The following is a 26121-nucleotide window of genomic DNA, read 5'->3' as shown; positions in this document are numbered from 1 at the left end:
TGTCAAGATGCTTGCCTGTGGGTTGGGGGAAGAGGGAGCCCCGCCTACCATGTAGACCTGGCCTGGCTCTCCCAAAGACCCCAGCAGGGGTAGCTGGACTGGGCTGGAGGTGGGGGGAGCTCCATACCCTTCCCCCCAGCTCCAGTCATGGCCACCATCGCTGTCACTGTCAAGACCCTCATGCTGTGGGTAGGAGGGGAAGGGAGCTAAAGGGGAAGGGCCCTAGAGTGTTCCTTTCTGATACTGCATCAGACAAGAGTTAAATTTGGTGCAACTGGCCTTCTTAAAAGTGCTCTGCAGCCCTGACTGTTTGTTGTGTTATAGCTACAGAGTGCTTTCAGGGGCCTCAACCTGGAAAAAATGTAACTTCTGTACACACCCTGTGTATCTGCTTGCATAGTTATATATTCATGCATTCTGGAGACATCTGCTGATCATCTTGTGAACTCTGGTGGGCTTGTGGGGAGTTGGAGTGTTGTTGGAGTGTTGTTGTAAGGGTGAACAGAGCTAGAAGCCCTTAATGGTGATTAGGATCTGGTCAGGATATGTGACATCTGTGAGGCCCTTAAGGAGATGAGCAGTTTATGATGAGATGTGACTAGGGAAGTCCTGGGGCAGTCTCCCTTTTCTCAAAGTATCATTTTATCAAGGCATGGCAGGAGAGGAAAAGCGAAGATTCCCCAGTGACTGTCAGGTTGACAAGGGCTGCAGGTCTTCAGGGGCATAATAGCCACCCCTGGAATGGGATCCTCTTATACTGATTAATAATGATGAGGAATAATGGCAGGTCTGGGCAGAAGAACTTGTTAAAGAATTTGCATGTGTGCACACACACACACTGAGTTTTTGAATCAACATTTTTTTTCTTTCCCAACAGTGGGAACCCCTACATATGGAAAGTGAAGGTAAGATGGTTAAATACAGATGATGCACTTTATTTTGTATTTGTGTGGACAAGTTTTGGATCATTGTACTGTTACTTAACTGTTTAAAATGATTTCTAGCATATTATAAAATATTAAAGGACTGTTTTATGATACGTAGCCAACATGATAACTCCCCATTATGAATATTTCCACTACAGTTAGGTTTGTCTTAACACTGGTATTCCTTGACATGATCATACTACCTCCAATTTGGTTTGGGACCAGACCATGCAAATAACTGCTTCCCAAATCTGCTTGTTGGATCAATGATTTGGAATGAACAAAAAGCAGAAGCATAAAAGATTCGTGCTTTTTCAGACCTCTAAGTGGCCCTGTGGCCTGGGTATATTGATAGGACTTAGCTTAGCTGTTTGTATGGGCAACAGGATTAATACATCTGCTAAACAAGTTTCCTTTGGTCACACATCTCTGGCATCCCTTTTGGGTTTAATTTTTCTTTGTAGCTTAAATGACTAGTCAGTATCTGGCAACATTCTTTGGACGTGCCTTTTTATGAGTCATATATGATTTTCTCTGGCCTTAAATAGACTTATCTGAATCCTGAATCTGTGTTTTCTTCAGTCTGAAAGTAGCTTGGAGACACTTGAGCTTTCACACTATCACACTGGTTTTATGTAGATGTACCTCTAAGTAAAGTCAGTGACATTCACGTTCAGCATGTGAATCAGGCCCCTGTTCATAAAATAATGACCTAGAATTACATAATTGTCTAAACTAAAATTAAGTTTATTCAAATTAAAACACCAACAAATTTTAATAAAGTAAAGGTTGAATAGTGCCACATACCTTTCTAAGAGTACACAAGATCTCTTTTAGGTAGGATACTTTTAATAATTCAAGTTCCTTTGAATTGAGCAAGAATATGTGTACCATGTGGCCACATTTTTCAAAATCATATGCAACTTAGAAGACTATGTACCTTCACCTTTAGGGACGGTGTAAACAGGTATGAGAAGAATCAAGAATCACACTGGAAGAAAGAAAATACAGATAGAGGTTGTAGATAATACATTTATGGAGACTCAGGCTGCAGCCTCAAACCTGGGGCCTCCAACCGGCTGCTCATCCTGGTCTGCCACACTATAGCTGATTACCCAGGCTGGACAAGGCTGCCTTGAGGCCTCCGTCATAGCTTAGCCCTCTACCCTCCAGAGTGGCTGTTTGGGGTCACATCCCAAATATAACCAGGAACAGGAAGTGCCTGTGCAGCAGGGCTCAACCTGATCCCAGCCTGCTTTGCTATTTCCTCTGGCTTGTTCTGACTCCCCTCTCTGCTTAATCTCCTGGCTTCTCAACTGGCTTGCTATCTGACCTCACTCATTACCTCAGTGGTCTCCAACCTTTTTGGGTAGAAGATCACTTTTGGAATTAAAAAGCAATCCAAGATCTACCCCCTCTTGCCCCACTGGTCAGTCTGTGGGGAGGGGAGGGCAGGCAGGGGGCAGATCAAGGCAGAGGGAGAAAAAATCATTTGGGGGCACCCCCCTGACAGGTAAGTCTGTGGGGGAAGGGGCAGGGGGAAGGGAAAAGGGCCATGGGGGGGAAGGGCAAATCAAGGCACCAGCAGTGAGGGAGAGAGTGGGGCACAGGCAGGATCAGGGGCTGGGGGGAGTAGGCCTGGCTGGGTTGGATGGTGGGACAAGTAAAGGCCTGGGGTGGGTGTAGGACAGAGCCATGAGCGGCTTGTCCAGCATGTACGGGGAGGGGCATGCAGCCCGGGAGGGTGAGGGGGGCACGTGCCCCCAGATCTTCATGTGGGGCAGGGTGGGGCAGGGAGGGCTGGGGTTGGGGTGGTGCCAGGCTTTTCCCAGTGCACCTCTCTGGCTGCATGACTCTTGGGCTGCAGCCAGAGCAGGGCTATGGGGAGGGAGGCTGCAGGCACCCAAAAATTTGCTGTAGCCGGGGCCCCACTGACCCCTGCCCATGTCTCACACTCCCTCACTCACTGCAGGGTGGCAGGGCATGGAGGAGGATCTCCTCACTCACCTGGCCCAACCCTGGTGGCAGGAGGTGCAGCTCAGCCCAGCTACTTGCCTCCTGTTGCTGTCCTGCCACTCCTAGAATGTGCCTTGGCCACTCTACACATGCATCATGCCACTCCCAATCATGGAGCCTCTGACAGTAGATCAGTTGCCCCAGGCTGAGATGGACTGTCAGAGGCTCCACAATCGACTACTCAGTTGGAATCCACCAGATGGTAACCACCGCTCTACCTAATCTCCTGGCTTCCTGACTTGAATTGTTCCTAGATCCTGCTTTTGGATTGACCTAGCTTCCTATCTTGGCTTCTCCCTTGATTCTGTTTACTCCTCCTGACTCTGGTTGTTACATTGATGCCCAAGTGGCCCCAGACCTGGCCACCTGTGACCCAGCATTACAGAGTCTGAAGATGAAAAGGAGAGGTTGGATAATGGCATGAGTGATAGAAAGGGTAAATGGTGCACTACTGCAAGTTAGGTAAAACTAAAGTGTGTTTGCACTGGTGAGGGGAGGGGGCAAATTAATCAGACTTAGAGGCTGAAGTGACAAGTGAAAGCAGAAGTGCGAGAGGTTGGATATCAGAAAAGAATAAGGCAGGGGTGAGCAATTATTTTGGGTGAGTTTTGGCAAGCTGTGGAGGGCCACAAGGACATCCCTGCCTCTTGACAGGTGCCCCACTCCCTGGTCACCATCTTGGGACTGGAAGTCCCACCCTCTAACCCCTGACCTTTGCCACCAGAAGTCCTGTCCCTTCTCCCTCGCCCCACAAGTACTCCTTTCAGGAAGTCTCGGAACCAGAAAAATTTGAAATTATGTTCTAAAAACCAAACGTACTGCAACAATCTTTAATTTGATTTCAAAAAATATCTTGTCCTGATTTACATGCATTTGTGTAGTGTACATAGAGGTGATTGCATAACAAGCTTAAAATGAAACCTTACTCTTGTGTATTGTGGGGGGCATGGGGCTGGGTATAGGTTTGTGGGGGGCTGTGAGTGTGTGGGGAAGGGTTTGGGGTGTGTGAAGTTTGTAGGGAGGCGGATAGGTGTGTGGGGGGGTGGGTGCGTGTGGGGTGAGGGAGCATGTGGGTGTTGATGTGGGTTGTGAATGGGTATGGGGTTTGTGGGGGAGCTGTGAGTGTGTGGGGGAGGGTGGTCGTATGTATGGAGGGGGAAGGTTTGCCCACTGTCTTCCCACGGTAGGGAGAGCCCCCACTAGTGCTCCTGCAAGCCCGGGCTCCATGCTCCTGCTGCTCCTGTCCCTGGGACACCTGCACAGGCCCCATGCTCCTGCTTGCAGCCACTTCCTCCCCCATCTGCCACTGCTGTCCTTCTGTTGCTTCTCCATCCCTTCCCTTGCTTGCTACTCTGGCACCACATCCCAGCTGCACAGCTGAGACTACAGAACACAGCAGGAGCTGGCCTAGCCCAGTGTACCACTACAAGGAGCTAGCCAGAAATTGCAGGGGCCAGGCCAGCTCCTGCTGCATCCTGCAGCTTGGCACTGTAGCCAGGAACCACATGGTGCTGGAGTGAGCAGCAGAGGGGTGGAGGGAAGTGGGCAAATGGCCATGGCAGGTGCGGGGGGCACTCAGAGTACAGCAACAGTTGGGTGGGAGCATGGGGTTGTGCCAATGTTCCAGGGCCAGAGCCAGCAGGGCCCAGAGCAGGGCGGCAGAAGTGTGGGGCTTAGACCAGCAGGGGTTCTATGGAGCCAGGTCAGGCTGCACCAGCAGGGAGAGGGGGAGCCAGCCTAGCTCCAGAGCCCCTGCTGGCCTGGGCCTCATGCTCCTGCCCCCTGCTCTGGGCCCCCGATGGCCCTGGCCCTGGTGCACTGGTGTGGGCCCTGCACTTCCACTCAGCTATCTCTGTACTCCATGTGCCTGCTCACTGCCCACCCCCCCACAGCCACTCTGGCACCATGTGGTTGCTGACTGCAGCACCGGGGCCGCAGCAGCCAGCTCGGCCCAACCCTGAGGACAGAGGAGATAGCCCTCAGTCCTTCCCTGCTTCCCACGCTGCCCCCCCCAAGCTGAATTTCCCTCCAGTGGAGGGGGGCAGGAACAGCCTTACAGTCCCAGGCCAGAATCCTCTGCTAGGCACAGGCTTCTGACTGGGGCTGGGGCAGGCCTTGCTTCTGTGGCTGCTTGGTCCTGCCGGTGGCTCTCCCTGGGTTCTCCTGCCCCTGTCATCTTTGACAGGCAGCCAGGGACAGATAAATATTAAATTTCTTAAATTTTTTAGTGGCCCTATGGGCCAGGTAGAATGGCCTGGTGGGCCTGATCCAGCCCATGGGCCATATTTTGCCCGCCCCTGAAATAGGGTGATTAAGGCAAGAAGAGAGTTTGGAGGAAAGCAAACAGTGCTGGTAAGAGGATGCCAGAGTGATCAGCTCCTAATAAGTTAGAGAATCAGTCTATAACAGCGGTTTCCAATCTGTGGTATGCATACCGCCAGTGGTATGCAGGCAACCTGTCAGTGGTACGCATTAACAGATTTATTATATTTACTTTATATGACAAAAAATTGCTGGTGATACTTAAGATTGAACTGAAAAATTTGCCAGTGGTACTTCATGTTGTAGCATTTTCAGTTGGTGGTACACAATCTGTCAGAGTTTGGGAACTTATGGTCTATAGTTAAGTCACAGCTGAAGATCAGATAAGTGCTTCTTCAGAAAATTCAACCAAAATTGAAAATACCTCTAATGAATTTTAGAATATTACATATATCTGTAGTACATCTGCCATTCATTATCATCTTATTATAAATATAAGATGATATCCCTGTGTTACAAGAAGCATAGGGCTTAGTGCCCAGTCATACAAACATACCTGTAAGTAATTTTACTTATGTGAGGAACACCTAGAAAAAATGTATTGTGTGCATTTCTTTTTAAGATTGGGCCCTAAGTGTATTGAGGGATGTTGCTACCAGGGTAGAGATGGTATAGGCCTGTGACAGTTGTTCTATTTGAAATACATGGCAATGGTAATGTTTGAAAAGCTGCTGGTGGGGACAAGATGTGGAGAGAGGGAAGTCAGGTACACAAAAGCACCAGAGAAGGTGTTCCAGGAGAGTTTGTTCCCTACTACTCCTGGCTCCCCTCCCGCCCCCTACCCATTTTACTGGGGTCTCCCTTGCTGTGTGCAAGGGTTAGAATTCACTTCTCATTAGTAGCACAGCTGAAGACTTGACAGGCGGCTGCCAGCCCTTTTTGCGAGCTCTCTAGTTCCCCGTGCTGATAAGTGCTGGCAGAGCACGTTTTCTAGGGCACTTTTTCCCCCTCTAGATAGCTTGCCCAACATTACTGGTTGCTTGATGGAAATAACATCTTGCAGGTGCCATAGTAAAAGAAAATTGAGGCTAAGTGTTCAGTAATAATGTGATTGATGTGTTACATGGTTGTTACATACACCTTGAAGACTGTCGAGTTTTTTTTGTTTGCAGTCACCCATTATTCTTCCTCTACTTTCCTTTTGAAATCCAAACGTGTAGGCATATATGCACATGAATACATACACACATAAAGCTATTGCAGTGTGATGATTTTGAAGGTCTCTTGACATTCATTTTGCATTGTGACCAGAAAGAGCATTTGTAAGCATCTTAAATATTTTTACAAAACCCTTCTGTTTCATTCAGTAAAAAGTAATAAGTGATATAGAAATTAATAAGTAGAAATCAGGTTAAAATACACATTTTCCTCTATGTGTAGTCAAAGATTTGAAACAGCCAGTACAATAAAAACACTACAATATAGTGTAGTGTGAAAAGGGACAGTAAAAAAAACCATTATTTGTGGGGCTCCGTTCTCCTGAGGCAGTTCCTTCTGACTTTAATAGAACTACTATCTAAGTGAGCTATCAGAATCTTGGGCCTTAATTTCTTGCTTATCAAAAATATTGTGCTAAACCTATCCTAGGTCAAGTTATACAAATTTTCCCTGCTGTTATGGTTAAGAGTCTGAATCCCATACATTAATAAACCTCTTGAAAGAAATCACAGACTCTGTTCCTGATTAGAATGTGTTTTTTTCTCTGTGTCTTCCAGCATCTGTATCTAGTAAACCACAGGAGGATTCAGAGGAAAAACATGGAGAAGATTCCAAAAGAAAGAGTGATAAAGGCAAAAGAAAATATATTCTGTAAACTTTCTGAGCTATTCTTTTTTCTTGCTCCCTAAAACTTATTTTCATTAAGATGTTTGAATAAATTTAATTGTCCACAGTAATGAGGCAGATATTGTGCAAACAGATGATGTTCAAGCTTCCAACATGCTATGAAAGGTACATATTTCAGTTTTAATCTTAACCTTCCAAGCTATATCCATCTCCGTTTTCCATTCTCATTGCAGTAATGGTAAGGAAGTTGTTATGAAAATATTTATTATTTTAGAACACCATTATATTGCCAGTGGTACTGTAGGCATGCAAGGACACAAGACCCACTCCTCCCCACCATAGTAATACGTAACATACAGAAAATGACAAGGAGTTATTGGGTGTACAGATAATGTTTGGTAATATCTCGACTGTACAGTTGGGAGAGATGTTATAGTTAGTCCAATTAAAGGTATTTTCAAACAAACCTGGCTTCTCACATATTACCTGGACCATCAGGATGACAGCAAAACTTTGACCTTCCTACAATAAAATAAAGATGACAGCACCAATCAGTGAGAGAGGAATACAGCTTTGGAGGAAGCATTGTTTTAAACTAAAGCTGATTGTATCCACTATTTTGTTTTAAGTGATTTACCATATTTACTTGATTCTAAGACAAAGTTCCCCCCTCATTTAACATGGGTGGGAGCCCCTTGTCTTAGAATCAAGTATGAGGGCCATGGGGCAGGGAGAGGAGGACAGGTGGCTGCTGTGGCTTAGGATCTAACCCCTACCTAGGGTCAGGGCTATAACCACAGATGCTGCTGCCCCCCTAACTCTTCTCACCCCCTTTTCAACTCCACCATCTCACCCCTTCAGTCTCTTCTCCTTATCTTCCCCCTACCCACCATGCAGCCCCTTTTCCCCGACCTGCTCCTCTTCCTCCCCACCCTTACCTTTGCTCTGTGCTGGCAGGCTTCATACATGCTTCAATCTAGGGCACTCACCATGATTCCAGCAGCGCAGCCCTGAATGGCTGCTCCAGAGTCTGATCTGGAGCTGTGCTCATCACTACCTCAGGCTTGAACAGGGATAGACCCTGCCAGCATGGAGCAAGGGTAAGATGGGAAGGGGAAAGCCGAGGCTTGGGGGGAAAGGCGAGCAGAGGCTGGAGTGGAGGGACAGTAAGAGGGGCAGAGATAGAGAGGGGAGGGGATGGGAGGGCTGTGGTGGGAGGGTAGAGTTGGTAGGGGGCAGGCACAAGCAGGGGGCAAGCTGCTTGACCTCCGTATACCACCTGCCCGCTTCCCCCCCCCCGCCATCCCTCCTACAGCAGTGGGGAGATTGAATTAAAGATGGTCTTCCAATACTTTGATTCCATATGTGGAAAATTCTAACAAATTTATAAATTAGCCATGTATAAAAACTAATTACAGGGTGGTCATCTTAAGTTCAGAGTCATCTTAGATTTGAGTAAGTATGCTATATAAATTATGAGTTTAGTTAAATAATGTTTATATAACAGAAAAGGAAGTTTAACATCCACATGAGGAAATGTGATCTGATGCATTATATGAATTAGTTTTGAAGAGGAATGTGAAGGAGAAAAGTGAGGTTGCTTGCTGCATAGGAAACAGATTGTTGCATTTTGTCATACACATTATCCAGAGTATAGGATATTTGCTTAAGGCCTGATCTGAAGACTACTTAAGTCAGTGGAAGCCAGCCAAAGGTAGAGGGGCTGTAATAGCCACCTTTACTACCTTCAGCTGGCACAGGGAATGTAACCAGGGAAGGCGACAAAGCAAGAATATCACTGCTCAAAGGCAACCCTTGGCTGTTGGAACATCCAGCATTCTTTGTAGCAAAACACTGAACAGGTACAGCATGGTCTCAGAATCAGGAAAGTACAAAGATGGAGATCATTTCAAATGATTGGGTCCACCAACTATTCATTGGTTTGGGATGTATTGCTTTATTTTAATGAACATTGAAATTATATCTGCAGCAGTATTACTTTAATGAGGTACCAGACAGGTTAGCAATTATTGTAACGAATTCCTACAGACTGTTTTTCATTTGGGTAAAACTACTTAGTATTGATCTATATTTGTGTTGCTGAACTACTTTCTAATTCCACATTTTTTCTTTAGGTCCTCCTGATCGTCTCCAGGAAAAAGAAGATTTGTGCATCTTCTTAGCACTTCATATGGAAAATTCACCAAATTGTAAAATTCCAAAAGGGAATGATGAGGATAAGCAAACAAACACAGCAGTTGTAAGTTGAATGAATTCAAGTTTTTGTTGTTATTATGTGGGATTAGAGACATTGTTGTTAATTAAGATGTTTGACTGGTTCAGATTTTAATTTATTGTAATTGTAACTTATCGTTTATATTACCAATTAATTCTGATAAAGCACATATTGTTTAGTTGTAATTGGAGCAATGCATGGTCCCTATTCCAGCCAACAGTGGTGGAGTAATCTTTAAAAGTATCAAAATTCTCCTTTGTGAAGGTGTTGCATGACTGATATGGTTTCCAGTGCAATGCTAGAAGTAGTAAGCAGAATAATAAGGTTGTGTTACCACTTAATTATTGCATCTATTGCATCTATATCCATCTATTCTAATGAATATTGATGAATATCTGTAATTGAGTTCTTTAGCTCAATTAAGAACTTTAAGTTATTGGATGAAATTTAGAACGTTCCCTCCAATTACCTTAGGAAGTGCATCATGGAAGCCTCTTTTGTTCAATAAATGTTTATTTTGGATGGTTAAATAATATTAATATTTATACTGTCCTTCAGACAAATGGCTTGGTAAATGTTGTGACTGTCACTTACTGGCATTTTATCCTTGATTTTGTTCAAGAGATAGGAATTGTGCACTTGATCATTATGAGGCAGCTGTTTCAGTTGGTTTCCCATAGTGCCTTTTACCTTCAGGATCTCAATCAGTTTCCGTCTTTGTCAGAATAAAATCTAAATAGCTGTCCATTTAGTCTCTGCCTCCACCTTCTGAAACAAACAGTTGTCTCCAACCTGTTCCAAGAATGTTACACAATCTAAATGGGTACAACAATCCTCTGCTTTAAGGGACTGATCTTAAGAAATTATAAAGGATGTTGGTATTTCTTTTCCTTTTTCTTTCCTTTCTGTAGTTTTGCAAAACTGGGATTGTCATCTGTGAAGCAGAAAAACCAAAAAGGATTATCACAATGGACTGCTCCACCAGCGAGTTGCATGCTGTGCCAAAAGCATTGTTAAGACTTCCAAATGCAGTGAAAGGCTGTGAGGTTTACCTCTCTCGAATGCCTTGCCTCAGTTGTGCAAAATTTTTGGTTCAAGGTCTGTATCAGGGATAAATAGCTATAAAGTAACTGGCTTCATACTTGTGGGAAACAGCCTGATAAAACAGTGATGTCCATGTTTAGTCCTTTTAACCCTTTCCTTCTCTCCCCTCTCTCATCTCTTCCTACTCTCAGCCTTTTTCTTTTCATAATTTTATGGCTGCAGGCAGGTGTTAATTTAGCTGCTCAGTTGGCATCTGGTGAATTTTACCTGAGATCCCCAAAATCCTATGGATACTATGCCAGATATACATGGCAGGGCACAATTCTGAGGATCTGGAATAAAGCTCCTCAAATCCTATCACATGCCAGGACCCTTAAAGCTGCACCCTGAAGCTTGGCATGGGGGGGGCGCGCAATGACTTAGAGTGCACTGAAGGCCTTTTCAAGGTGCCAGACCAAGGGGAGCACCTTGCTGTGAAGCCCCCAAGTGCTAAAGCTGAGCATTAGGACTCAATTATGCTAGGTACTGTGACAACTATAGCTGCTTTACATTATAAAGCCTTGGTTATTACTGTATTTACTCTAATTGAAGACAAAGATCCCCCCGCCTCAAACAATACAGGGGGAGGAGAGACCTCATCTCAGATTTGAGCACTAGCCTAGGGCAGGAAGCAGCACAGCTGTGGCTTCAGCCCCAAACTTGGAGCCAAAGCCAAAGTTTAATTGCTGTCTGTCCTGAGTCAGGGTGGCTCATAAGGTTGGGGAGGGGGCCCATGGCAGGGAAGTGTGGGGAGACCTCATGGTGAGGAGGGAGAAGGAGAGTGGGGGAGATTACACAACCTGCTTCCCAGCCAATGCCTGGCTGCTCCTCCCAGCCTGCCCTCCCCCCTTATCTTCCACTCCAGCTCTGTCCCCTACCCAGTCTGGCCCAGACCTGCCACTACTCCTTCTGCCTGGCTAGGCAGGGCTGTAGCTGGGCCAGGTCTGCTGCCACTGTCTGACACCAGAGTGATGGTAAGTGGTGGTAGGTTTCTGGAGCAAGGGGACAGGCATGGGGGGCAGGTGGCAGGGGACAGCAGGGAGTGTGGGGGCATGGAGTGGAGGGCAAGCACAGGGGTTAAGGGGTTCATAGATTTCATAGACATTAGGGCTGGAAGGGACCTCGGAAGATCATCGAGTACAGTCCCCCACCCAAAGGGCAGGAGGTCAGCAGGGGTCATAGGATCCCAGCAAGATAAGCATCCAATTTACTCTTGAAGGTGTTCAGTGTAGGTGCTTGAACCACCTCTGATGGCAGGCTGTTCCAGACCTTGGGGGCTCGGACAGTAAAGAAATTCTTCCTTATGTCCAGCCTGAAACGGTCTTGTAGTTTATGACTGTTTGACCTTTTCATCCCTTGGGGCGCTCTGGTGAACAAATGTTCCCCCAGATACTGGTGGTCACCCCTGATAAACTTGTAGGTGGCCATCAGATCACCCCTGAGCCTGTGCTTTTCCAGGATAAAGGGCCCCATGGCTCTCAGCCTGTTGTCATAAGGTCTGTTTTCCTGACCTCTGATCATGCGCGTGGCTCTTCTCTGGACTCTCTCAAGCTTCTCCACATCCTTTTTGAATGGTGGAGACCAAAACTGGATGCAGTACTTCAGTTGCGGCCTCACCAAGGCCGAGTACAAGGGGAGAATGACGTCCCGGGATTTGCTTGAGAAGCATCTATGGATGCAAGCCTGCTTTTTGGTTGCTTTACTAGCCACACCATCACATTGCAGGCTCATGTTCATCTTGTGGTCAATGATGACCCCCAAGTCTCTTTCTTCCATAGTGCTAGCCAGCATAGCACTGCTGAGCCTATAAGGATGCTGCAGGTTTTTCTTCCCAAGGTGGAGAACCTTGCATTTTTCAGTGTTAAACACCATCAGATTCTCATCTGCCCATTTATTGAGCCTGTCAAGGTCATCCTGGATCACCCTCCTGTCTTCAGGTGTGGATGGTTTGCCCCAAAGTTTGGTGTCATTGGCGAACTTGGCCAGTCCGCTCCTGACTCCAATGTCCACATCATTAATGAAGATGTTGAACAATATGGGTCCAAGGACAGAGCTTTGAGGGGACCCCACTTATCAGAGGACACCATGATGAGTTACTTCCATCAATTACTACCCTCTGGGTCTGACCACGGAGCCAATTTCCCAGCCAGCAGATCATGGTGGACCCAAGGCCACAACTGGCCAGTTTCGCCAAGAAGTGATCATGGGATACCAGATTGAAGGCTTTTTTCAAGTCAAGATATATGACATCAATATCTTCTCCCTTGTCCAGGTGATAGGTCACCTGGTCGTAGAAGGAAATGAGATTGGTTAAGCAAGACCTACCTACAAGAAACCTGTGCTAGCTGTCTTTCAGGATGTTGGCATCTGCCAGTCCATTAAGGATGGCCTCTTTAATAAACTTTTTTAAGATCTTCCCCGTGATAGAAGTCAGGCTGATGGGCCTGTAGTTTGCCGGATCCACTTTCCTCCCTTTCTTGGAGGTAGGCACCACATTGGCCTTCTTCCAGTCTTTGGGCACTACACCAGAGCACCAGGAGTTTTCCAAGATCCATGCCAGAGGCTGGGCTGTGATGCTCGCCAGCTCCTTGAGTACCCTGGGGTATAGATTGTCAGGGCCGGCTGACTTGAAGGTATCCAGCTTCTCAAGGTGTTCCTTCACGAGGTCAGCATTGATGGAGGGCAGGGAATCTGCCTCATCTGGACCGCCCTGTCCCATGGTGGGCATGTGTGTCCTATGGGACTGATGAAAGACCAATGCAAAGTACCCATTTAATAGGTTGGCTTTTTCCTGGGTGTCAGTTGTCAGTTGCCCCATCTGGTTCAGCAGGGGTCCAATGTTGCCCTTGCTTTTCCTCCGGCTCCCCACACATCTGAAAAAGGACTTTTTATTGTCCTTGATGCTCAAAGCTACTTGGAGTTCAGTTGCAGCCTTGGCTTTCCTGGTTTGCTCCCTGCAGGACTGGACCCGTGCAGAATAAAATCCTCCTCCATCCTTTGTAGGCCTTTCTTTTTAGCCTCAGGAGGTCTGCTAGATCCCTCGAGAGCCAGGGGGGCTGCTGTGCCCTCTCACTGCCTTTCCTCCTAGATGGAATAGAATTATAGTTTCATAGTTTCTAGGGTTGGAAGGGACCTGAGTAGATCATCTAGTCCGACCCCCTGCCACGGCAGAAGAGTCCTGGGGTCAAACGACCCCAGCAAGGTGTACACCTAGCCTCCTCTTAAAGACCCCCAGGGTAGGAGCCAGAACCACTTTTCTTGGAAGCTGGTTCCAGATCCTAGCCGCCCTGACCGTGAAGTAGCACCTCCTGATATCTAGCCTAAATCTACCCTCTGCCAGCTTGTGACTGTTATTCCTGGTCACTCCTGGTAGTACTCAGGGGAACAGAGACTCCCCCAGTGCCTGCTGGTCCCCTTTGCCTAGTTTGTAACAAGGCACTAGATCCCCCCTCAGCTTTCTCTTGTGGAGGCTGAACAGGTTCAGGTCCCGCAGCCTCTCCTCATAGGGCCTGCCCTGCTGCCCCCTGATCATGTGAGTGGCCCTCCTCTGGACCCTCTCCATGTCCACATGCCTCTTGAAGTGCGGCGCCCAGAACTGGACACAGTACTCCAGCTGCGGCCTGACCAGTGCTGCACACAGGGGGAGGATCACCTCCTTGGACCTGCTTGAGATGCATCTGTGGATGCATAACAAGGTGCAGTTGGCCTTCCTGACTGCATCCCCACACTGCTGGCGCATGTTGATCTTGGCATCAACGATGACTCCAAGGTCCTTTTCTGCCTCTGTACTGACAAGAAGGAAGTTCCCCAGCCTGTATGTATGGTGCTGGTTCTTCCTCCCCAAGTGCAGCATCTTGCACTTGTTGGTGTTGAATCCCATCCTATTCTCATCCGCCCACCCCTGTAAGCTGTCTAGGTCTGATTGCAGGCTATTCCTCCCTTCTAGCATGCCCATATCCCCTCATATCTTAGTATCATCAGCAAATTTGAACAGGGTGCTTTTTACCCCCTCATCCAAGTCACTGATAAAGATGTTGAACAGTGCGGGCCCAAGGACCGAGCCCTGCGGAACCCCACTGCCCACATCCCTTCAGGTCAAAAATGACCCATCTACTACTACTCTCTGGGTGCATCCCTCTAGCCAGTTGGCGACCCATTTGACTCTGTGGGTGTTGACACCACAGTCCCCCAGTTTCTTAATGAGAACGGGGTGAGAGACAGTGTCGAAGGCCTTCTGAAAGTCCAGGAAGACTATGTCCACTGCTACCCCTACATCTAAGGATTTGATGATCTGGTTGTAGAAGGCCACCAGGTTGGTCTGACAGGACCTGCCTCTACTGAACCCGTGTTGGTTGCCCCTAAGCATAATCTCCCCTGCTGGCCCCTAGTGGACATGTCCCAGAATAATTCTCTCAAAAAGCTTGCCCAGGATTGATGTAAGACTAACTGGCCTATAGTTCCCCGGGTCCTCCTTTCTCCCTTTTTTGAAGATGGGAACCACATTGGCCCTCTTCCAGTCCTCTAGCACCATACCAGAGCACCACAGGTGCTTGTAAAGCTGTGCCAGGGGTCCCACAATGTCCTCAGCCAATGCCCTCAGTATCAGACAATTCCCTCAGTAATTGTCCTTGATGCTTGAAGCTAGTTGGAGTTCAGTTGCAGCCTTGGCACAGCTCAGTAATTAGCTTGTGCATTGAGGATTGCTCCCTTGAGGAGCAACCACTCTTCCTGAACTCCCCTCCCCTTGGGGTCATGGTCCCTTAGGGCCTCACTGACAAGCCTCCTGAGCTTGTCAAAGTCAGCTTTCCTGAAGTCAAGGACTTCAGTGTTGCTGACTGACTTGCCAGCTTTATGGCGGATGGTGAAAGTGATCAGCTCATGGTCACTTGTCACCCAGCTTCCTATCGATCACTAGGTCGCCGATTAGGTCATCCCCTGTAGCCAGTACAAGGTCAAGCAGAGCTTTACCTCTCATTGGCCCATAGACTTCTTGAGTCAGGCAGAGTTCATCCATGCATGAGATGAAGGTTTGCAACCACTTGGATTTTGCTGAGTGATCCTCCCATGAGATGTCTGGGTAATTAAAGTCACCCATGACAACAATGGTCCTGGAGCATGTGGCCTCAGCCAGTTCCCAGGTGAGGGGGTAGGCAGCAGGAGGGAAAACACAGACATGGGGAAGGCATGGGGCAGACAGCAGTGTGACAATCTGGTCAAGTGTTGCAGGGACAGGCACAGGTGGTAGGGGCAAACAAGGATGGCAAAGGTTGGGGGGCAAGGAGTTGGGTTATGGCCCCTCTTCCCGTTGCTTCCTTTCCTGCCACAGCTTTAGTGGGGTTGAATTTAAGTTGACCTTCCATTAATTAGATTCTGTACATGGGAGGGTTGTCTTAAATTATTGAGAGTATTGTCTTAAATTTGAAGTTGTCTTGGATTGGGGTAAATACAGTAATAACAAACAATGTTCCTACAAACAAGGTGTAATTTGTTTAAATATTAGTGTTTTAGTTTTCATGGTAAAGAAGATAAAATCATTTTTGTACTTTTATTTTAATAATATCTTACCTAAGTTTTCTTCATGCAGCACAAGTCTCCAAAGTGTCCTACTGGCCTAATCTTGAAATGCAAATCACAGAAACAAGTATGAAGATACTTGAAGTAGAAGCAAAACAGGTTGACAGCATCTTTAGAGAAAGCTATATCACTGCAGAAATCTACATACCAATTCTAGATTATGAAACAGTGGATAAGAAGATTTTTCCAAAGACTGGATCACCTGACTGTGATATGACAGTCGCTCCAATTAATTCCATATTTGACCAGAAAACATCACCTGAACTTCTGGAAGTACTTAACCTCCACCATGTTAAAAGAGAGAATCAGTTCACAAAATCATATAAAGAAGAGATTGAAAATGCACAGAAATGCTTTCAGAAATTGGCAAGTGGAATTGATAATCAGATAACTGAAAAAAATGTTGAAAAATTAGCACCTCTTGTTACACACAAAAATTCTGAATATATTCATCCATTACAGCTCTGTTACTTACTAGCAGCAAGAAATGGTAAGTAAAGTTTAGTATTAAAGTCAGAAAGTAATCTAGTGCAGAAAAGATACGAGTCCCGCAGAGCTGCAGCTATGTAATGCAGATGTGGTATATTTAAAAAAACTGTGAAGTGGTTTGTGTTTAGTCAAACTGATGTAGTATCACAAGATTTAGACAGTTTGCCTGGGGCACAGAGACTATAATTTAACTGAATTTAGCTGAATATTACAAAACAAATACAAATCACCTAAAAATTTTAGTTTCAAGTCTGTTACTACAGTTATACAAAAAAAAAATCCATAATCAGTGACAAATCTGTTCTGCTAACATTGGACTGAATTCAGTTTTGTGGAGATCCATGTTGTCTTAACAAGAATTCTATGCAGGATTATGCCTTAAAGTGCTTCCTGGGCAGCCCATAGTGATAAAAGGAAGGCTACCCACTGTATTAATTTAATGAAGGGTGGACCATATTTTTTATAGCTAACCAACATGAAAGAAAAACAGGCTTATGTATCTTCCACTGTAAGGAAGTGCTACTGCTATGGGGTGCTATTAGAGAACTGAATTCAGAGATAGCAGTTGTGGTCTGTCTTGTTTCCACTCTTGTGCATCTATGTAAAATGTTGAATAATCTGATCTCAAATGTGTTTTAATCAAGATCCACTATTTCTGAGTTTCTTAAACATGTTCTTAGTTTAAGATGATAATGTTTTAAAAACATATTTGTGACAGTATTTCTTGCTACTTCTTTGTATTTCACTCTAAGTTTTTAACAAAGGGCATGGTTTCCAGGTTGTAGCCATATTGGTCTTGAGGCAAAAGGAATCAAAACTTGTGGTAGAGGTGATATCTTTTATTAGACCAGCTAGATTTTTTGCAAAAAAAATTCTTTAATTGCAAGCTTAAACACCCGAAAGCTTGCAATTAAAAATTTTTTTGTTGCAAAATCTAGTTGGTCTAATAAAAGATATTACCTCTATCATGAGTTCTGATTCCTTTTAACAAAAGGCATGTCATTTTAGAGCTGATGCTCTGGCTGTGCAGCTGTGACAGCCTGTCTCATTCCCTCTTTCCCCCTTCCCTCACACCTGCTTGTGCTGATCAGTGGGATTAGGGAGGGGGCAGCCCCTGAGTCCAGGACAGAGCCATTCCCTGCCTTGTCCCACTGATCTGAGGCTGGCTAGAGGACAGCCTGCCCAGTGGCAAGCCAGTCAATCTCGCTTTCTCCCTTCCTTCCTCCTTCCCACTTGCAGGGGTGGAGGAAGAATGAAAGACTGTGGGATACTGGTAATTGTAGGGAACCCTATTATGCCATGTGTAAACATATAGGCATTACAGATGGTGATAGAAAACTCTACTCTTACTGCTTCCCCCCTGCCCCTGCCCCAAACAGCTTGAACATCTGTACTCTTACTTATTTTGTTGAGGAAAAAAAGGTGTATATCTTGGCACAAATGTAACATCTGTCCATGGCTGAAGTCCGTACCTTGTGGTCAGAAGGGTTACTAGGGTTATGACTCCCCTCTTAACAGGAAATAGCTCAGCAGCACAAAATTACTAGTATAAATAAAAGGAAAAGACAAAAAAAACCCTATTAGTATCAGTACAAGGGAATGGTGTAGGAAGGCAAAACATTGTTGGTACTTCCCATCAAGATGACTTCACCAGTGTGAAATTTGGGGATGGGTTGTAGAGAAAGAGCTGTGGGGGCAGCTCAGGGGCAGATCCTGGCGGTGTGGTATTCTGGACTGCTCCCCCTGCTACTGTTGGTTCCAGTTGATCTGGGCTCGGGGGGGGGGGTCTGCAAAGCCACTTCTGCTCTACTCCAGTCATGGGATGAGGCTGTGTGCTAGGCTGATGCGAGTACAGTGGCAGCACTGCTCATTTTCCTCCTTCCAGTGTCTGCTCCATGTAGGTGCCCTTGCTGGCCAGGAGCAGACACTGGAAGGTGCCCCAGCACACCACACTACTGCCTCTTGCTGGCACAAGTGTGGGGGAAGCCCCAGAACTGCTCAGCCCCACACATCAGGAAGTGGCCATGTGAGGAGCCTGGCTCAGTTGGAGACAGCAGCTGGGGCACTCAGGTTCTTTCTTCCAGTGCCTATTCCTGGCCAGCAAAAGACACCTTTGGAGGCGGCAGGATAGTCAGGAAGCAGGTGCTGGAGGGAAGAAACTGCATACTGCCACTGCTGTCCCCAGCCAAGCTCAGCACCCTGCACAGCTGGTTCTGACAGCTTCTGACTAGAGTGGGACAGACACAGCTGCCACCCCCACTCCACCACCAGTATGTCAGCCATAGACAGCAGCAGCAATGCTGGGGGGCAGGGGTAGGTGCCCCCCAGCCTTCATGTGCCTTCTCTCCATCTAGCTCCCTGATGTCCCGTGCTGACCTGGAGGCTTGTAATGCCTCATCCCTGAGCCCCTCATTGTCTGCGGGCCATTGTGCTGCACCCCCTTTAGTAAATCCTGGATCCTCCCATATGTGAGCTGAAGTATCTTCCATTCTGACTATTTATGGAATGTGCTGGTGCAGCACAGAACTGTCACTGTTGGACTTTATAGAGCTCCCACAGCAATTTATTGCTTCCTTTCCTTGGTGGAATACTTTGTGGTGGGCAGCAGTGGTAACATGAACCTCTTTGTGATTTGGTATGTATCCTTTGTATTTCTTTGCACCAGTTGGGTTGATTCAAGACCTAAGACATTGTTGATAGTTTGAAGCATCTGTATGTTACCTGTATTTGTAACTCTCTGTATCTGAATGTTTCCTTCAGATAGTTATAATACTGGAGTGGGAACACTGATCTACTGTAAAGACAACATTGTAAGTACAGTATACAAGTCCATAAACAATGAGCAATTTCCAAGTGATAAGAAAAACCACTCAGAATCTTCCAACATGTGTTCAAGGGCCCAGTTCTGCTATAGAAGATGCACAATGTTTTTGTAGGCTTTGTGTTTATTGTTTATATAAGTGAGCAAGTTAATTCATCTCACATGAATAATGATTCATAACAATTCTCAAATCATGAAGCCAGAATCAATGTAATCAAGCTAAAGTGATACTTTTACTCTAGAAAAGGTTTTCAGACAACACCATTTGGCCAAGAAACAAATTATGTATTCCATATGAATATATTATAATAATATAAAAATATCATTTTTGCACATAGTATATAAGTGAAACAAGTAAATGAGTAGCTTCAATATTCTATGAGTATCAGACCATACTGTTATGGTAGGACTATAGTCATTCTAATATTTTTGTCTGATATCTAATATTTATGTCATAGTTTAAGAATGATATTACCATCATAGTTCAGAAATTATGCGAGAGGTAAGGATTTCTTGGAGTGATATCTTTTATTGGACCAGGTATGCATCTGGGATAAAGTTAGACAAACTTTCCAATGCAAGACTTTCTTCCTCAGGTAGGATTCTTCCTACCTGAGGAAGAATGTCTTGCATAGGAAAGCTTGTTTAACTTTGTCCCAGCTACATAGTTGATCCAATCAAAGATACCACCTTAAGAAAGCCTTGCCTCTCGTAAAATATTTACTTGTCTGTTATTATTGAACTTCTGATTTCCTCTGTTTTTTACAATGACACAAATTCCAACTGTAGTCAACAAAAAATTTTTGGGAGTTAAGTTGGGCCCTAAATCACTGAATCATAGGAACTTATCAGATCATCCAGTGCAGCCCCCTGCTCAAAGAAGAATCATTCCTGATTAAACCAGCTCAGTCAAGAATCTATCTAACCTGCTCTTGAAAATTTCCAGGAATGGAGACTCCAGAGCCTCTCTAGGTACGCTTCTAGTAAATTGTTTTTGTTTACTTTTGTATGCTGACAGGTTGCTGTTGGCTACAATGGATATCCAAAAGGGACAGTGAATAGTCTGTTTGCAAGGAAGGATGACGGCAGTTTTGATGAGCAAGGAGTCATATGTGCAGAAGCTAATGCAATCATTTTGAGGTAGGAAGTCATTAAGTATATAAAAGAATAAGATAAAGACCCAATCTGTTTACTCTTTTATTAAAACATAAATTATTTTCAAAATAATATTCCATCACCTGTAGGGAATTTCAGTGGGTGAAAGAGAAAAATGGCATAAGATAATATTGCAATATGCTATGAACCTGTGAGGCACTAAGCACACTCACTTCAGACTAAATTCTTGGTCAGCATTATTTTATACTGTTGTATTCTCTATGGCTAGGGACAGAAATTACACATAAACCAGCATAAGTGATCAGAAACCGGTTCAAATCTGTAACACAACGGAAGTTCAGTGCGCATACACTGCTTTCAAAATGGCTGAAATGGCTTTAAGATTAACCTGGATAGATGTAGTATCAGACTTAAATGATTTAGGTTAATTTGGTTTATTGAACTTCTGTCCCAGATCCCCTCCAGATTCAAATTAACTTATAGTCCCCCAGCATCTCAGGAGGTTTTGCACCTCCCCACCTCAACTTGCAGTGAGCTTGGACTAGCCCTGGCCCAAGCTATCTGCCCCAGCTGAGCAGGGAGGTGTGCTCTAGCACCCCCTGGCTTCTGCTCTAGGCCACTACAGGCATGTGGCTACATTTCTGAACTGAATGTCTGTTCATTTCAGTTCAAAACTGAATGTATGTTCATTTCTTTATTGGTTCAATCTATTCAGTTTAGACTTACCTGCAAGGATTGAATCAATTTGGTCTTTAGCTTACAGGACTAGATGATAGTGCCATCTCCTTGTCCAATCATTCCCCCCTCAGAACTCCAAGCATGATGTACTTATGCATTTTCTGGAGAAGAGAGATAGTATTAATAGGACCACTGCATTGCTAATTTAACAAGCAGGTAGCAGAGCGTGGCATCGCTCTCAGACCCCACTGCTCTCAATCAGTCTTTCCCCTTAGGTGGACTCTCTTGACCTGCACATGCCTCAAGGGCACCCATTGCCTTATAGGCTAATCACAGCTTTCAATCTCCTCTGTAGCCATGCCCATGCCTTGCAGTTGTAATAGACCAGTTCAGTGGGTCCTAGTCTCTTATATGGACTTCTCTAACTTTTCAGTCCTTTGTCAATCTCTGCTCTTCTTGGTGCTGGGCTTTCTCTGCATCTCCCCCTCTTCCTCACCCCCACCTCTGCAGGCTCAAGTCTCATGTGCCTTACTGGCCCTACTGAGATCTCTTGATTTCCCCTACAGTCTGAAACCTGGCGCACTGTTTAAACATGAACAAACTAAAACACTGGCTATAACTTAATTCTCTAAGCACACTGACTTTCTTCTGAAATCCCCATCCACACTAAGTCTAATCCTCTGCCAGCCCTTAGCTCCTTAGTGACATTTGTGTGGGATAGCAGGATGTCTATCCAGCTCTCATGAACTGGCAATTTACTGCAGAGCTCCTTCCCTTTCAGCCTCCAGGGCCAGACTGACCACTCAGGCTCTAGCCTTGGTTCATATGCCACCAGAACCCTGCCCCCTTCTGATCAGGTGACTCCCTGGGCTGCAGGTGTTCTCTAATGAGCTTTGCTTACTTGTCTTCAGGGCAGCCTATAGCAGCAAACCTAGCAGTTGTAGTCTTGCCTTGTCTCCCATGCCAGACTCTTGTCTTGTACTACTTCCAGAAATTCATTAGCATTGCAGTAGGCTTCTTGCTGCTCACACAGGTACTCTACTATTGTGCTATTGCTGTGCAACTAACACAGCAATAGTTACTTCCCATTTATGGGCTCTGGCTGCTTATGCCTTTACAGCTAGCCCCCTTCTTGTCTGCCTGAGGACTGTTTGCCCCTATTTTTCCTCTGTAAGTAACAGGAGCCATAGGCTACCTGTTACAGTTCTCAATGATGCAAGAAGACAAGAAGAGGAAGCAGACGTTGAAGGGCTAGAGGTTGGCAGGCTTTACTTGGCCTTGGAAGACAGGGCAAAATAATCTTCTAAGATAGAGTAGATTTCACAGGATAGGGTACTAAAAGGGATCCAGCACTGAATGTGGGGGATTGGAACAGGACATTTTCCCTCATGTTTGTAGGAGGCAGTTAGATCCTGTTGTCTCACCCTGCTAAAGACTGCAGTAATGGTTAAATCTTGGATGTGGGCTGGGCCACAAGAATTATTTCTCATCTTGAGAAAGCACAGCTGAGTGGGGGATAACAGACTTACCTTAGATGGAGTTTGTTGCCTTGTGATCATCACTTGTGATGTATGTCCTGAGTGTTAGTTATAGGTCTGAAGTGCCTTAATAATCTAAGTTGGTCACTGGCAGAGGGGGAAAAAGAGAAACAAACTAAAAAGAACTAATTCATAAAAACTGACATAGTGTGGTCTTTCACAGAACTGAGGAAGATCTGAATGGCACTGTATTAATCACCACAGTGGAGCCCTGCTGTGACTGCATGAAACTGATTGAAAACATGAAGATACAGAAAGTCATTTGGCCTAATAGAGTGAGAAATGTGAGTCATGGTAAAAATACAGTATGAAGCTGTGCATCACAGTTTCAAGCCTAACTGCATTGCTGTCCCCTCTTTGTCTGGACCCCCTCAAGTCTTGTGGTGTTTTACCTTTCTGGAGATGGAACCATGGGATTCTCTCACTCGCAGACTGGGCCATGGGATGCAGTACCTCGTGTGTCAGTTGTTCTTCCTTTGCAGATCTTACTGGGTTTAGCCATTACATTTGTTCCCCTGCAGGAACTACCGATCAGCATTACCTTCCCAAAGCATGAATCTTTATTGGCAATCCCTCACAGTTGAGGATGATTGTCTTCCATGATTGTCTTATCTGAGGGTCTGAAGGTGGCTGAAGAGGCCTATCCAGGATTGACAGACTCTGTTCCAGACTCTGTTTCCATGCAGGGTCTGCATGGGTTCTTGGTTTGTTTCAATGTTAGAGTCTGCTGTTTCTGCCACTTCCGCTTTTCCATCTCCTTTTGTCATTCTAAGGTTTCAGAGTACTGAGATCTTTCCAGCAGACTCTTCCTCCATTTGGGACAGCCCTGGGTGACAATCTCCCATGAGTTGATGTTGATGTTGCATTTTTTACAAGTTGGTCTTGAGGATGTCCTTGAAGCATTTTCTCTGCCCTCTTCTTGAGCGTACACCTTGACTGAGCTGGGAGAATAAAACTTGCTTTGGGAGTTTAGAGCAGGGTTGGGCAAAATATGGTCTGTGGGCTGGATCTGGCCCATGGAGGGACTTTATCTGGCCCCCAGCGGGTCCCTCGGTCCTGCCTGGTTCAGGTGCCATCTGGCCTGTGGCATGTCCCACCGCCCTGGGCACACAGTGGGGCTGGGTCGTCTCCACGGCTGGACTTAATTTCTAGGCAACCCAGTTTTCGTAGATTTCCTAGACATTAGGGCTAGAAGGGACCTCGGAAGATCATCAAGTCCAGCCCCCTGCCCAAGGGGCAGGAAGTCAGCTGGGGTCATAGGATCCCAGCAAGATAAACATCCAAATATTTCTTGAAGACGTTCAATGTAGGTGCATGAACTACCTCCGATGGCAGGCTATTCCAGACCTTGGGGGCTCAGACAGTGAAGAAATTCTTCTTTATGTCCAGCCAGAAATGGTCTTGCTGGAGTTTATAACTGTTCGACCTTGTCATTCCTTGGGGTGCTCTGGTGAACAATCGTTCCCCCAGATCCTGGTGAACACCCCGATAAACTTATAGGTGGCCATCAGATCATTCCTGAGCCTGCGCTTTTCCAGGCTAAAGAGTCCCATAGATCTCAGCCTGTTGTCATAAGGTCTGTTTTCCTGACCTCTGATCATGCGTGTGGCTCTCCTCTGGACTCTCTCAAGCTTCTCCACATTCTTTTTGAATTGTGGAACCCAAAACTGGATGCAGTACTCCAACTGTGGCCTCACCAAGGCTGAGTACAATGGGAGAATGACATCCTGGGATTTTCTTGAGAAGCATCTATGGATGCAAGCCAGTGTTTTGCTCACTTTACTAGCCGCAGCATCACACTGAAGGCTCATGTTTATCCTGTGGTCACTCATGACCCCCAAGTCCTTTTCATCTGTAGTGCTAGCCAGCGTAGCACTGCTGAGCCTATAAGCATGCTGCAGTTTTTCTTTCCGAGGTGGAGAACCTTGCATTTTTTGGTATTAAACACCATCAGGTTCTCATCCACCCATTTATTGAGCCTGTCAAAGTCAGCCTGGATCGCCCGCCTGTCCTCAGGTGCGGATACTTTACCCTAGAGTTTGGTATCAATGGCCAACTTGGGCAGTCTGCTTCTGACTCCAACATCCACATCATTAACGAAGATGTTGAACAATATAAGTCCAAGGGCAGAGCCTTGGGGGACCCCACTGGTCACAGGGCACCATGATATTTGACTTCTGTCAACCACCACCCTTTGGGTCTGACCACAGAGCCAATTCCCTAGCCAGCAGATCGTGGTGGACCCAAGGCCACAGTTGGCCAGTTTTGCCAACAGGTGATCATGGGATACCAGATTGAAGGCTTTTTGAAGTCAAGTTATATGACATCAATCTCCTCTCCCTTGTCCAGGTGATAGGTGACCTGGTCATAAAAGGAGATAAGATTGGTCAAGCAAGACCTACCCGCAACAAACCCATGCTGGCTATCCCTCAGGATGTTACTGTTGGCCAGTCTATTGGCCAACAGCAACAGAATGGCCCCCTTTAATAATCTTTTCTAAGACCTTCCCTGGGATGGGCCTGTAGTTTGCCGGATCCACTTTCCTCCCTTTCTTGAAGATAGGCACCACATTGGCCTTCTTCCAGTCTTTGGGCACTACACCAGAGTGCCAGGAGTTCTTGAAGATCCATGCCAGGGGCTGGCCTGTGATGCTAGCCAGCTCCTTGAGTACCCTGGGGTATAGATTGTTAGGGCCAGCTGACTTGAAGGTGTCCAGCCTCTCAAGGTGTTCCTTCATGATGTCAGCGTTGATGGAGGGCAGGGAATCTCTCTCACCCAGGCCTCCCTCAGCCAGGCCCCCCATTCTGTAGTTGGCAGGGGCGTTCCGTGGGACTGATGAAAGACCGACGCAAAGTACCCATTTAATAGGTTGGCTTTTTCCTGGGTGTCAGTTGTCAGTTGTCCCATCTGGTTTAGCAGGGGTCCAGTGTTGCCCTTGCTTTTCCTCCGGCTCCCCACATATCTAAAAAAGGACTTTTTATTGTCCTTGATACTTGTAGCTAGTTGGAGTTCAGTTGCAGCCTTGGCTTTCTTGGTTTGCTTCCTGCAGGTCTGGACCAGTGCAGAATATTCCTCCTTGGCGCTGGATCCAGTCCTCCATCCTTTGTAGGTCTTTCTTTTTAGATGCAGGAGGTCCGCTAGTTCCTTGCAGAGCCAAAGGGGATGCTGTGTCCTTTTGCTGCCTTTCTTCTGAGATGGAATAGACTTAGCTTGTGCACCGAGGATCGCTCCCTTGAGGAGCAACCATTCTTCCTGAGCTCCCCTCCCCTTAGGGTTGTGGTCCCTTAGGGCCTTACCTACAAGCCTCCTGAGCTTGTCAAAGTCAGCTTTCCTGAAGTCTAGGACTTCTGTATTGCTGACTGACTTGCCAGCTTTACGTCAGATGGTGAAGGTGATCAGCTCATGGTCACTGTCACCCAGCTTCCCATCGATCATTAGGTGGCTGATTAGGTTGTCCTGAGTTGCCAGTACCTGGTCGAGCAGCGCTTTACCTCTCGTTGGTCCGTAGACCTCTTGTGTCAGATAGATGTCATCCAC

General features: G+C 46.1%; 1 protein-coding gene across 1 annotated transcript in view; it reads left to right on the top strand.

Moving 5' to 3' along the window:
- LOC149866325 (uncharacterized) overlaps positions 1-26121 on the top strand; it is a 67463-nt gene that overhangs the window by 25898 nt on the left and 15444 nt on the right. The window contains exons 10-17 of the mRNA XM_090041596.1: positions 878-905; positions 6980-7054; positions 9164-9309; positions 10197-10383; positions 15953-16432; positions 19192-19241; positions 20271-20392; positions 22748-22868. Coding sequence (XP_089897722.1) covers positions 878-905; positions 6980-7054; positions 9164-9309; positions 10197-10383; positions 15953-16432; positions 19192-19241; positions 20271-20392; positions 22748-22868 — 1209 coding nt within the window. The remainder of the gene's footprint in view (positions 1-877; positions 906-6979; positions 7055-9163; positions 9310-10196; positions 10384-15952; positions 16433-19191; positions 19242-20270; positions 20393-22747; positions 22869-26121) is intronic.

This window comes from Crocodylus siamensis, chromosome 4, assembly GCF_052110815.1.
Source record: "Crocodylus siamensis isolate JL-2025a chromosome 4, ASM5211081v1, whole genome shotgun sequence".
Classification (NCBI taxonomy): Eukaryota; Metazoa; Chordata; order Crocodylia; family Crocodylidae; genus Crocodylus; species Crocodylus siamensis.
This window is presented reverse-complemented; position numbering and strand designations above follow the sequence as displayed.